This window comes from Acanthisitta chloris, unplaced genomic scaffold (genome assembly GCF_000695815.1).
Source record: "Acanthisitta chloris isolate BGI_N310 unplaced genomic scaffold, ASM69581v1 scaffold24635, whole genome shotgun sequence".
NCBI lineage: Eukaryota > Metazoa > Chordata > Aves > Passeriformes > Acanthisittidae > Acanthisitta > Acanthisitta chloris.
In genome coordinates, this window is record NW_008672466.1 from 6,211 (window position 1) to 20,250 (window position 14,040).

General features: G+C 54.6%; 1 protein-coding gene across 1 annotated transcript in view; it reads left to right on the forward strand.

Annotated features, from left to right (window-relative positions):
* LOC103802091 (band 4.1-like protein 1) overlaps window positions 1-10,685 on the forward strand; it is a gene marked incomplete at both ends in the record, with an annotated part of 16,461 nt that extends 5,776 nt beyond the window's left edge. The window contains 7 exons of the mRNA XM_009074544.1: window positions 5,070-5,462; window positions 6,880-6,990; window positions 7,407-7,487; window positions 7,661-7,723; window positions 8,652-8,747; window positions 9,619-9,699; window positions 10,549-10,685. Coding sequence (XP_009072792.1) covers window positions 5,070-5,462; window positions 6,880-6,990; window positions 7,407-7,487; window positions 7,661-7,723; window positions 8,652-8,747; window positions 9,619-9,699; window positions 10,549-10,685 — 962 coding nt within the window. The remainder of the gene's footprint in view (window positions 1-5,069; window positions 5,463-6,879; window positions 6,991-7,406; window positions 7,488-7,660; window positions 7,724-8,651; window positions 8,748-9,618; window positions 9,700-10,548) is intronic.
* Between the last annotated feature and the right edge of the window lie 3,355 nt (window positions 10,686-14,040).

The window sequence follows — 14,040 nt, forward strand, 5'->3', positions numbered from 1 at the left end:
AGCCTTTGCTTGGCCCTTGCTGCAGCCCCTATACCCATCCCAGCTGCCAAGCCCATGGTCTTTTACCCTTCACAAGTAACCTTTACAGGTTACATTTTCCAAACTCCTTGGTTTCTGCAGTGCTGGAAACCTCTGCTGAGTAGTGGCTTCTGAGGAGATGTCCCTGGTGAGCTGGAAAGGCAGAACGGATTTTGAGCTGCAGCATGTGGGATGAAGGGGAAAGGGCCCTTCTGATGGCTACAGGTGGCTTCTTTCCTTGCTCATGCTGTTGGAAGTCTGGCATGTTCTTAGGGCACATGGCTGGAGATGAGAGTGAAGCTACCCAAAACACAGACCCTTGCTTCCAGTGAAATCTCACCCCTGGGGATTGCTAGAGCCAGTGGAAAGCAGGATTCAGGGGGGACCCAGCTGGGCACAGCCTCCTGAGAGATGCCCTGGTGGTTGTTAATGTGTCTGCTGGGAGCATGGCTGTGTACTGCCAGCAAAGCTGCAGGTATTGCAGGTGTGTCACAGCCACTGCCCAGAGCAAAGCACTGTCCCTGGAAAGGACGGTGGCTCAGGCTCCATCATGAATCATATTTTCAGTCCTTCTCTTCGTCAGCCAGTTGCCAGGCTCTTTGTATAGACCCTGCCTCAACTCTGGCATTGATGATAATAACAATAATAATGATGATGATGATGTAGCCAGTGCTGTGCAAGGCAGACCAGCTGTGCTACTCCTGCCAGCAGCAGTTGGGTACAATGTGTCTGACACCTTTAACTCTTCTTGCTCCAATTGCAATGCAGGGCTCGGAGCATTGGGTATTTATAGAAAGAGAAGCCCCTAGGCTGGAAGTGGTAGCTGTGAGGAAAGCTCTGGGAGTCAAGAAGGAAGAAGCACGTGCAGGTACCTCAGAGGTGCACAGGACTGTGAACCTGCCAAAGGTGAAGGTGACAGTAGGGAAGGCCCAGGAGGTGGCAGGCCAGGAAAAGCCAGCGCCCGCAGTCCTGGATACGCGGAAGAGAGCCAAAATGATTGCCAGTCCCGAGGATTTTGAGTCTGTATGGGAGGATGAGCTCTATGAGAAGGAGAGCAGGGGGAGCTCCAGCCTGGAGGCAGTGCACCTGCCCACTGAGAGCATGGAGGAGAAGCCCCAGGAGCAGGGCGAAGGAGCAGCCACCGGTGAGCCAGGGCTGCCCAAGCCCTGTCAGCAGCCTGAAGAGAGGCAAAGGGCCAAGATTTTGGAGCCAGAGCCTCCCCAGGGAGATGGTGAGGTGCTCTCCAAGGAACGTGCTTTTGCAGCCTGCAGGAAGCAGGAGGCCAGGGTGTCAGTCACGACCACAGAGCTCCTGAAAATTAAAGTGAAGTCTGGCGACGACAGCTCAGAGACTTCCGCAACCCAGAGGATCATCTACTTAGGAGATCCAGAGGGAGAGGAGAAGGACAGTAAAACACTTGTGGTCTCGGACACTGGTGGGTGGCTTGATTTGGAGGAGAGACCAGAAGCCACAGTGAACGTGTCTGGGGAGGGATCCGGGCATGTGGCACCTGTGGCAGAAGGGTTCCAACCCCCTTCCTCAGCAAGTCACCAACATTGGGCAGTGTCTGCAAAGCCGGTCGGAACACTGGAGCAGCCTGGGATGGGCTGTGATGGGACCAGCCTGGCAGGACATTCCCTCTCTGCGTGGGAGGAAGACCTGTCCCTGCAGCCAGAGAAAGCATCTGGTGGGCTGCCTGGCTGCAGAGCACCCTCTGGAAGTGAGGACCTGCCATGTTCCCAGGAGGTGGGACCAGAGGAGATGAAGATGCAGAGCCCAGTGGGAGGCTTGAAGCCATGTGGCCTGGCAGGGGATGGCCATGGGGCTGAGGAGCAGAGAGCGGCCCCAGACCTCTGGATGACAGAGCAGGGGCTCTCGAGAAGAGTTGAAGCAGATGGTGACAGGGAGGAAAGTGCCAGAGTGGTTCTTCAGATGGAAGAGATAGAGACCAAATCACCTCCATCAGCTGTACCTCATCAGGGCCACACTCACACCACAGGGTCAGAGGAGGAGAAACCCAGTGCTCCTGCCCCTCCGCCCTCTCCCCAGCAATTCATCCCTGTCCCTGCAGAGCGAGCTCCAGGCACCGAGCCTGAGGGCACAGACCTGTCCCAGAACACCAGCCCTGTGAGAAGGGTGAGCATGCCGAAGGGTGTGAGCCCCTCTGCAGAGGTGGAACTACCCAGGGAATCTGAAGAACAGCCCCAAGACATGGGATTTGCCTCATGGAAACCACACCAAGGGACTAGTCCTGTTGCAGCAGAACCACCCCAAAACACAGACACTGCAGTAGAGTCAATCCAGGTCAGAGACTCAGCTACAAGGGAGGTGGCCCAGGACATGGACCCTGTCACAGCACAGAGCAAAGTCCCTGTCACCAAAGAGCCACTGAAGGAGGAGAAGCCTGTCATAAAGGTGTTCTTCCAGGACTTGGGGCCCACATCAGGGAAGCTGACTGGAGATGAAGGCTATGGGATGGAAGAACTGTCCCATCACAAAAGCTCTGGTGTGGAAGAGCTGCCCCTCAAGGCAGAAGAACCAGAACAACAGACTGAGGCCATCCTGAGAGACCTGCCCCGAGAGGGTTCTGTGGCAGGAGGGCTCCTCCCAAAGCACAAGAGCCACACTGGGACTCGGAATTCAGTGTGGGCAGGAGCCCGACAGTAGGAGAGACTACTAGGGACAGTGACCTGGCTCCAGGGCAGCCACAGAATGAGTCTTCTCCCAGTGAAGCTGCTGATTTCCAGTCCCCTGTAGCAGGATTTTGCCGAGGAAGTGAGATGACCCAGCTCTCTGCCTCGGTCAGTGAAGGCAGAGGAGAGCTGCAAGTCAGTGGTGGGGCATGTCAAACAGAGCCTGGGTCATTGGTGTGTGTGGCTGGGCAGACAGGAGCTGTGTCCCAGGAGCGTGGAGATGTCACCATGGCCCCAGGAAGCTGGCAGGACAGCAAGAGCTACAGGAAAACCTCTGTGGCCTCTAAGATCAAGATGTTTGAGCAAAGCGAAGCAGAGCGAAGGGCAGCCCAGGAGGGCCAGGAGTGTGTGCCTGAAGCCGAGACATCAGCAAAAGCAAAGGGGAAGATGAGTCTGGCACAAGAAATGCCTTTGAGCACCAGCCTTGCTTCTCCACCAGTGGTGGGACCTGTGGCCAGTGTGGGCTCCTTGGCCCTTGGGCAAGGAGCTGGTTCAGTAGACACCTCCCAACCTCTCTCCCAGAAGGAAGATATGTCTGTTGACCTGGAGCACGAAGAAGACAGTGCTGACCTGGCCTCCCCTGACTCTGGCTGCGAGCTCACCCTGGCCGAGGCCGTGGTAACTCCAATGAACTGTCCAGACGGGACGTTCATGCGCATGTTGTGTGGCTCTCTGACCATGTCCAGTGGCTCCTCACACATCCATTGACAGACAGCAGGCGCTTTGCATCCCTGTCCTTTCTGTCCGTGTGTGTGGTCAGGCTTACTGGCTGCATGCAGACCTGCTGCCCAGTCGGTTCATCAGCTTTTGTTTTGCTGATATGTTGGCTCCCTGGAGAATGCCACTTGCTAAACCCACGAGCAGGCACCCGAGCTTCGTGCCCAGGAGAGGAGAGGGCGACGGGGGGTGGCTGAAGGAGCTGTCACAGACCCACACCCCGGCAGCAGCGTGCCCACGCTTCCAGCTTCACCCTTGCATTTCCTACGTTGATGCCCCTTCTCGCTTAGCTCGCCAGCCTGCCCCACCCTCCCCTGTCTTCAGCAAGCTGGTGGCTGGGTGATGAACTAGCTTTCCTCGTCCTTGTAAGCACTAGATGAGCTCCTGCAGAGTTAATTTCCTTACAACTAACCCTTTTCTCTAATCCAGAGCAAATCTCAGGAACCAAGTGGGGAAGAAAAGGATTTATCTGACCCATCAGTAAAATCCAGCCTGAAAGAAGAGAGTTTAAAGACTGCTGTTCCAGTGGTCTCCCAGGTCTCAGTGCTGTTTTACTAACTGCTTCTCACTGCAGTATGAGCGCTCCCCCCGAGCAGCCAAGGGCTGTGCTGCCAGCTCCACTCCCATTGCAGGGCTGCCATGTATGTATTGGTACAGACACAAACACGTGTCTGCAGGCGTGTTCCTCCTGGGGTTGTCGGACACCCTGTTTCTCATACCTCTCAACCTCCCAGCAGCGCTGGGGGAAGGGTGTGCCAGCACAGCTCAGCCTGTTGGAGAGATGGCTCTGGCTTTCCTCTGGCATCAGTGGGCTTAGAGCTGTTCCTAAGGGAGAACTGGGTCTAGATGTGTCTAGATTTCCCATGACTTCGTGGCAAAGTGTGGTGAGGGGATACATACCCTCTGACGGCGGAGTTGAGAGGTATGTCCACGTCGCGAGCTGATGGAGGGAGGACATCCCTTGGCTCTGACCATGCTGTCAATTACACTGACCAGACACCCAACCAGGTCACCCCTGAGGCTCACCTGAGGCCTCTGGAGGGGGAGGTGCCGTTGGTGGGGCAGACTCACCCCTGGGGCAGCAGCCGCCCCAGCATGCAGGCCTGGTCCTCCCCCCGGGGTGATGCTCCACAGGGCCACGCAGATGCTCAGTGGAATTGGCACACTCCTTTGCTTCTCCCTCACTGTGCCTGGCTGATGGGCCCTTTCCTTTCAAACTCTTCTCTCTTTCCTTCCCTGTGTTTGTTTTTTTGAGTCACTGACATACGATAGCCCTGGTGTCTGAGCTCTTTATGAATGTCTCCTACCAGACCCATTGTTTTGCATCCATCTGCTTCCACCAGTGCGTTGATGTGCCTCCAAGCTGGCCGAGCTTTTTTTGTGGGACCGACCCTTTTTGAGGTGATTAATTGCCAACAGACTTTTGTCACAATCAGACTGAGTAGCTTTCTCCCCCTAGGCCCCCTGCAAAGCGGCTGCTGTCAGAAAGGTTTCGGTCTCCATGCTTGAGTTGTGTTTGACTCTACTCTGTGATGTTTGCTGCAGCTTTCCTCCTCCCCTGTCCCTGTGGGCAGTGCCAGTGCTGCCGCGCCCCGCGGCGCTCATGGGCTCCGTCTCTCTCCGCCATTGTGTCTCATTCAGAGAGCAGGTGTGAGGGAGGGCACCGAGGAGAGAGCTAAACCGCCTCGGCACAGGGCCCCTGAGAGCGACACAGGGGATGAGGAGCCTGACCAGGAGAAGGACTCGGTCTTCCTGAAGGACAACCACCTGGCCATCGAGCGCAAGTGCTCCAGCATCACGGTCAGCTCAACCTCCAGCCTGGAAGCAGAGGTGGACTTCACCGTGATCGGTGACTACCATGGCACAGCCTTTGAGGACATCTCCCGGAGCCTGCCCGAGCTGGACAAGGACAAGAGTGAAACAGAAGATGAGGGCTTGATTTCCTTCCAGCACAAAGTAGTTCCTGGACTGGAAGAGGATGTCAAAAGCAAGGAGAAGGTCTCCCAGCCGAGCTCAGATGTCTCCCATCTAGAGGTACACAGGGACACCATTCCCTGGGACTGTCCCAGTGCCATCATGCCTCTGTGTTCCTTGTCCCGGTGCCCAGCACTGCCTCGCTGGTGTGCACTCCCAGCTGGTTTGGAGGAGCATGCTGGCTTCCAAACCCTCTGGTTCCTGCCCAGGGTACTTTCCCCTGATGCACGCTGTGTCTGTGTTGCATGGCTCTGTCGCGTGCTTCGTACATTGCTAACCAGGAGAAGTTATCGTCACCTCTCAGTCCCCTACGTGTGGCTGCCGCATGCCTCACCCCACACAGCATGTTCACCACGGGAAGAGCACATGGCACTAACCGTCGGCGCTGCCCTCGTGTGTTGCATGAATTGTGACCAGTCTGTGTAGTGAAGAGCCATGTGCTGCCCACTAACCTCTCTGGTTGTGCCAGGGCTGCAAGGGATTTATCAAATGCTTTGTGGGATCCTCTCCAGAGCTCATGGAGGGTCACTCCTATGCCGGGAGGGATTGTAATGGGGCTAACAGCAGTGCATGTGCATGCGTGTGGGGGTTGAGTGTGCGCGCAGGGAGAGGATGGCAGAGCCAGCCCTGCCTTGGTTGAATGTAGCCTAGTGTCTGCCTTGGGCCAGGGTGATCTCCTGCCCAGCCCGTTCTGGGGCAGCCTCCAGCCCTGGCAGGTAAGTCCTAGATCTGCCAGGGTGTGTCCAGACCTGGAGCCAGGAAAAAGATGCAGAATTAGAGGGAGCTTTCTCTGAGCCAACCTGGAAATCCTTGTGTGGAGCGTCTGCTGCCATAGCTGTGGGTGATCCACTCTGTGTGTCCTGTGGGCCGTGTGGGCAGGAGGCTGCTGGCTTGGGAATGCTGAGAACTTGTGCAGGAGCCCTTGGCAGCTCCAGTTTCCTGTAGGGGAAGAGTGCTGGAAGCCTGTCCCCATTCCCCTGTGGCTCTGACAGGCAGGTGTAACCAGAGTCACCAGGAGCTGGTACAGATCATAAACCAGCTGTGGGACAGGTGAAATGGATTTAGTGGATCTCACCTACCTTTTGAAGACCCGTTTGCCCTTATCCATGGTGCCTCTAAATCTATCCAAAAAGTTCCTGAAAACCCCAGGGACAGAACATCAGGTGTGATTTGGGGTGTGTAGGTGACAGGGCACTGTGGATGGTGGTTGTCTGCCCAGAGCAGCCTAGCCCCTGTTTGTTGCCCAGGTAGGGCTCTGCATCAGGACATCCTTTGTGTGTGGCATCTGCAGAGGAGCAGGGCAAGGGTGCTCTACCAGGGGCTGGTGCACAAGAAGCACAGAATAGCAGACTAACAGACTGGTTTGGGTAGGAAAGGACATTAGAGATCACCTTGTTCCATGCCCCTGCTATGGGCAGGGTACTCAGGACTGTTGGCATCGTGCCCCAGTGCCTGATTTGCTGTGTTTCTCCTGCAGCCATCAGCCCCCAAAGTGGATGGTGTGACCGTCGGCCTGGGGCCGGGCGTGAAGAAAGCTGAAGCAGATGGCTCCGCTCCCCACCGGGTTGGCACCACAGACTCAGCCCAGGTGACATGGTGGCTCTGTCCTCCTATGGCCCTGCTCCCCCATGGCTGTGCCAAGCCTCAGGCCACCAAAACCTGTTCCTGGGCACCAGTGCTGGGAGGTACAGGGGCTGAGTTGGGGGGACAGGGACAGGTTGGGGGCCTCTGCTCACCTTTGGTTTGCTCAAATCCCCAAAACATCAAATCAAAGCTCACCCAGAGATATTCTCTGTGTCTCTGGCCCCATCTGCCATGCTGCTGTGCAGTGCTGGCACATGGGAGCATCCCCAGAGGGTGAGAGTCGCCAGCTGCACCGCACGTGTCTGTGGCCTCATGGCCCTCCCTGGCTTCCTCTGGCAGCAGAGACAGCCACACTGTCCCTGTGAGTGTCACCCCCTCCCCAGCACCTCCAGGCTCACATGGTTTGCTTTGCCCTGGCAGGTGGATGGAGCCCCCCCAGGCAGCAGGGACACCACTGCCACGGCCCAGGCTGGCACCGCAGAGACAGCACCGGCGACCTCAGTAAGCAGGACTGGCCCTCGGTGGGCAGGGGAGCTGCTGCCCCTCAGTCCCTTTGCTCCAGTGGGGGAGACAGGGTCCAGCTGTGCCCCACTGGGGGTGTCTGCAGAGGGTGACCTGCCACGTTCGCCCTCATGTTGTGTCTGAGCCAACATGCCCATCTGCTCTCCTTTCAGGATCACAGCACCAAGGCTGGGAAAGGGGCTGCTCCGGCCACAGATCTTCGCTCCCTCTCACCGGTGAGGGCAGCACGTGGTGCCACCAGCCAGGCTGAGTGGGGGACAGGGGGAAGGCAGCCCTGTGGGGCTGGGACCAGGTGGGATTGGTCCCACAGGGCCACATCCCATGTGCCCAGCGCTGGCACCCTTGGCTGATGTGTTGGTACTGGGAAGGGCTGAAGGGTTCTCAAAAGATGGGGAGCAAGATGCCATGGGACCCTGACCTGTGGCTTTTTTCCTGTGCCAGATACATTGAGTATTTGCCTGAGGAGGGTAATTCCAAAAAATAGCCTAATCCTTGGTGCGTTCTCATAGTGGACTGAGGTACCCTTAGCCGTGGGTGTCCTGCCCAGCCACCCAAGGCCACCCACAGAGTCTCCTGACTCTCAGTGAAGGTGATGGCCACCAACACTCTGCCCAGCAGCAGGACTTCCTCTGCAAAGGGAGTTCCTACTCCAACTGCCTGGTTTCAATGGAGTCCAGCCTGGCCAAATGCTGCCCCAGGCTCGACCCTTTGTGCAGCAGCACAGCCTTCCCAGAGGTCTTTCCTTCCAGTCTTCCTTCCCAGCCTTCCTTTCCAGCCTTCCCAGCCCTCAGCACACACAGTGGGACAGACAGAGCTAGAGGCAGCCTGGGAGTTCTGTGCTGAGGTGGCCCTGAGTGTGGGTGGGATAGAGTGGAAAGCTGCCATGAGACCATCTCCCTGCTGCAGAGACCCTTTTCAGAAGCTCTGGGCCTGGGGTACCTGTGGAAACCTCTCTTTGTCCCCACAAAACTCCCAAGTCCACTTGGAAGCATAGTGCAATGCCTTTTTCCCTTGCCACTCTCTCCTTTCCCAAGCTTGGCTCTCAGCATGGTGCATCCTGCTGGGAAGGTCCCAGCTCTTCAGGAGCCAGCACTGGGGCCTCTCCCAGGACAGCCCCCTGATCCACTGCTCTGTGTCCCACAGATCTCTGGCAGCTCCGCTGGGAAGGAGGTGCTCACCAGCATATTCAGTGCCACTGCAGAAACTCTCTCCACTTCCACCACTACCCACGTTACCAAGGTGAGAGCAGCTCCAGAGGGGCCAGCCAGGGGTTCCTGGAAGCCACTGGAATTAGAAGATGGGTAGATTTATATTGTGATTAGTACAGCAGAAAGTGCCCCTCTCCTCCTTACAAGCCAAGAAGTGTGTGCTGTCCTGTGGCAAGGGCAAGCCTACACAGCACCCCGTGCCTGGCTCAGCCCTGTGCACTGCCCATTCCATCCAGCCAGGGAACAGCAGGCAAGGACAGCCAGCTGTCTGGTGTGCATCCAGCCAGGTGCAGGCCAGGGGTAGCGATGGTGGGAAATGAAGGAGACAAGGCTGCAGCAGAGGACCTCACCCATGGTCATTTCATCCACAAATTAAGTACACTTCTCCCAGGTAAGAAGCAACAGGATAAGAGGAAATGGCCTCAATTTGTTCCAGGGAAGGGTAGACTGGATATTATGGCAAATTTCTTCATAGGCACTGGAATAGCTGCCCAGGGCTGTGGTGGAGTCACCATCCCATCCCTGGAGTAAAAGATGTGTAGTTATGGCACTTGGGACATGGTTAGTGGTGGCCTTGGCAGTGTTGGGGGAATGGTTGGACTTTATTATCTTAGAGGCCTTTGCCAACCTACATGATCCTGTGATTCTGTAAACTACAGTAGAAGCTCAGTGAGGGACCTGAGCAGAAGGAGAGGTGCTTGGTCCCTGCCACCCAGCCCTGTTCTTTCCCCCACCTGTGGCCAGCTGTGTCTTGACCTCACCATGCGCTGAGTCAAGGACAGTGGGAGATGTGCTGCGTTACAGGGGCAGTTCCTAAGGTGATGCTGGGGTTGTCCCTCCTCCTGAGGGCAGAGCTGGCTGGTGGGACAGCTGGGGTGAGTACTTTCCTTCTCCTTGTGCAGACTGTGAAAGGAGGATTTTCCGAGACCCGGATAGAGAAGCGCATCATTATCACAGGAGATGAAGATGTGGACCAGGACCAGGTAGGATCAGGACACCCTGACTTTGCCCAGCTCTACCTGTCTCCAGCTGCAGCACCACGTTTCTGCTTTTGGCTCATACCTGTTTACTACTTCTCTCCAAAAACTGACCCCTGAGGCCCCAAGCCTGTCCAGCAGGGCAGGTCCCCATGGGTGCAGTGACCCCCAGCCCATGAAGCAGTGGTAGAGGTCACATCCCAGCACAGAGCCTAGTGGTGGCATCACCTTTTAATTGTCTTAAAACACATTGCCAGGTGTCCTTTCTCTGCAGAAATATTCCAAAGCGACCCAGGTCCTTTCTCTTTTCCCACTAGTCTCACTCCAGGTTGGCTCGCTCCAGGTGATGGTGTTTTGCCTGTGCCTCTGTGACAGAGGAACAAAAAGTGACACACTTTTATGATGAAATAACAGAGACTGACACGAATCTCTGGGGCCATGGGGTCATTTTCCTGTGGCCTAACCCTTTGGGATTTGTTGGTTAAGAAAAATTAGAGATAAAAGCATTTAGAAGGCTCTAAAATAACTTTTAGAATTACAATAATAAATTTGATAATTGTAGATTTTTCTAGGGTTTTGCTGCTCTTCCTTTGCCCAGGTTTGAGCAGGGAGCCTGGTATGTAGCACATCTCCACAGAAAGAAACAGCAAGAGGCAGCACATGAGAGATCCGAACGGTGTACGAATTCCCAGTCAGTGCTAGGTTCCACCTCTTCTGCAGGCTGCTGTGGGTTCAGCTCTGAACCCCTGCATCTTTATCCTCCTGGAATCCCACTCTGCTCCAGCTGTGTTCTGACTGTCAGGGAACCCGATTGCAGACAGTGAGGATAAATGCTTTCATCCTTCTGGTTTCTAGGCACTGGCTTTAGCAATCAAAGAGGCAAAACTCCAGCACCCTGACATGCTGGTAACCAAAGCTGTGGTATACAGAGAAACAGACACCTCTCCAGAGGAAAGAGACAAGAAACCTCAGGTAGGTGGAGGAGCTGCCAGGTGTGATTTGTCCCCACAGGCTAAGGGGGGATGTGATTAGCCACGTGTCTCTGGTCCCCACCTGCTGCAGGTGGTGCTGCCCCTCAGCACTGAGAGTGGCAGCTTTCAGCTGGTGGCTCTGGGCTCTGGTGGTAGTTAGAAAGCTGATGCCATGCCACCAGAAGCAATCCTGCAGATGTCACCTTGCTGTGCTGCTCAGCACAGGGACAGAGTCATTGCACGTAAAGAGGAAAGGACCTGCTTGTCCCCATGGGGTGGGGGAGGAAAAGGGGATAGCAGTATTTTGGATGGGCTGGGAAGCTTTGCTATGGGTTTGGCAAAGCCAATCCAAAGTATCAGACAAGCATTTGCCAAAAAGAGGTTTCTTTAATGCCATTCACATCCCCAGGTTGTCTTTTGACACACACACACACAGGTGTAGGCAGCAGCACACAAGGTTTGCACCTCCCTGCAGATTGCCCAGAGCTGTCACAGCCCCAGACTTTTCTTCAGGGTTTGGGGAGTCCTGCCCCACTCCTAATCCCCCTCCCTGACTCTGTTACCCCCGTCAGCCAGGTGCTGCAGCTCCTCAGGGGTGGCACAGCCACCAGAGCCCTGTGTGGGAGCAGCAGAGGGCAGGGGAGTGTGGTGCAGAGGAGAAGGAGCCTCGCTGCCAAAAACTGTCTATGGGGTTCTGGCAGCAGCCAGGCCACAGGTGTGTTTGGAGAGGCTCTTTGGAAATGGGATTTTCTGCTTCTTTATCATATGAAGATTTTGACTGGCAGCTTTTAAGCCTGGAAAAGTGTCCAACTCTGATGAAGCTGGGAAGGTCAGGAGAAACTCTTGCAGCTGCCTAATTGTAGGTCCTGTCTTACAGGACAGAGAAGCAAGCCCAGACACTCCTGCATCCCATAGCAGCCACCCAGTTTTAATTGAATGGCTTAAAGTTAGGGAGCAGTGACTCCCCCTTATCTCCTTCCTATGCCAACCCAGTGACTGAACACCAGCCCAGTGACTGAACTCCTGCTAATTACCAGAGCTCCTGCTAATGAAGTGCAAACTGTGGCCCCAAGTGTTTACAAAGTCCAGTGCCCTCATACAAAGAGGAGCCTCCATCAATTTGCATGCTATGGATTGACACTCCATGGATTGGCACTCCATGACTGGTCCTTTCCATCTGCCTTGTACAGGAATCTTGACCAACATGTTCCTGGAAATCAACATCTGTATTCCAACCTGGAGAACAGGGGAGAAGGAGCCTTCATGCTGGATTTGTCAGCAAGACATAGACATCCTGGCTGCAATGTTCATGGCGAGAGACAAAAATTTTTAAAAAAGGAATAGCAAATATATTATATATATATATACATACATACATATATATATATATATAAACAGGAAACAAAATGCATCCTTGCACTGCTGCTATATGCTGGAAACGAATAGCAAACAACACCACCAACAAACAAAGGCAACCCTCTGCAGATAAATTGAGGAATTTCCTGGATTGGTGATCAAATAAGATTTAAAAAGTTGTAATAATAACAGTAATATTGGTAACAATACAATAAGCCACCATCTTGCATGTTACATTAAAGGACACAATCATGAGTTCATTTGTTGCACACTGAATGGAAAGGAAAACTGCTTTGCAACAAAGCAAGAAGTAAGCAAACTGAAGTAAAAAGCCACAAGCAGAAGCAAAACCATTCCCACCTCTGGAAAGAAGAGAGAAAACACATTGAATTTATGACCTTATTTTCCAATTCACAAGTGTCGTTACGCCCTTCTCCTCATTCCATGCTGGTTCTTTTGCATTTTTTTGGGGTTCTGTTAACTCTTCCCCTTCCCTTCCTTATCTTCTCTGTGCACTTGTCCAACCTCTTGTTCTCTGAAGGTATTTAGGAATGGAATTCATTTCAAACAAAGCAAATAATATATATATGGTTTCTCATCTCTAAAGAGCAGCCTGTGGGGTTTCATATGGATGTGCATTTCAGTTATGTATATTATTATATATAACGAGGGGGGAGGGAGGGAACAATGCTGAAATAATTCGACAGTGCTGGGAACTATGATGCCAACATTTTTAAATTATTAACTCTTTGATTGACTGTGGTTGGTGTATTTTGACACTCTTAGATCACATGTGGGACTCTGAGTCCTGCAAGAAGAGACCAGGGAAGGTTTCAGCAGCTGCTGGTTGGGGAAGAAGGGAGGAAGGTGAGGGACAGGAGATGTCCCACTGGCTGACCTGCAGCATATGGTGGTTAGATGTGGAGGGGCAGCAGTGACTTGGACGGGCAGGGAAGGGGGTTGAGGCTCCAGTCTGACAGCTGTAGGCAGGATGGTCTCCCAGCCCCCCACTCGGAGCCAGGGGATCAGGCAGGAGTGAGGTGGCAGCCTCAGGACTGCACCAGTTGCTCCCCTCCAGCCTGCTGAGCCGTGCTGGTGGTTGGGGTGGTTTTGCTTTGTTTCTGGATCCCAGTGATGAAGTTACTTGAGCTTTGTGGTAGGGTCAAAGGCAGAGGGGTTGTTTCTGTCTTGCCTACCCGGGGTGTGATGGCAAGGGCTGCCTGAGGTGCTTGGGCTGGGGACAGAGATGGCAGGGCGATGGCAGTCCTCCCCAGACCTGCCAAGGGATGGGCAGTGGAGGGGTGTGCAGTGTCCATCACTGCAGAGGCTCTTCAGCATCCCGGGCTGGACAGGAGAGCACAGGCCCTCTGTGTAAGCAGGCACGTGTCGAGTGACACCTGTCAGTGGAGCTGCCTTGCCCCAGCTCGGCCTTGAGGCACAGGCTCCCTCCATGGCTGCCTTTGGAAGGGGATCATGGGCCAAGCCCAGGGCCCTGTACACTGTGAACCAGGCAGTTAGGGTAGACTTGGAACCAAAACCAGAAAGGAAAGGAAATAAACGGGTTTCCTTCTCAGAATCGTCTCTAGCTCCTGCAGAAACAGAAGGGCCCACGATTCTGCACCATTTTGCCTTTAGTCTCCCACCCCTCACACAGACTGTGCCCAGAAATAGGTGTGTTTTGCCAGGCCCTGCCACAGCTCAGAGGATGCCTGAGTGGGAGAGCCTGTGCCACAAGGATGCCATGGGCAGACCCCACTCACCACCTCCACTGTCCCAGGAGGGAGCTGCTCCCTGGCAGTCACACTAACCAGTTGCTTACCAGTATATTCCTGTGAAGTCTGTTCTCCTGGTAGAGAGATTTCTCCTGCAAGTGTGGAAGACATGAGCACAGGCTGCTGGGGAAGCAGACAGGGCTGCTGGCTGCTGCCAGTGCTGCCAGCTCCTTCCTGAGGGTCTCCCCAGCTTCCAGCCAAGCGCCTTCAGCTACCTTTAGAGAGCAGACCCCCAAACAAAAAAGAGT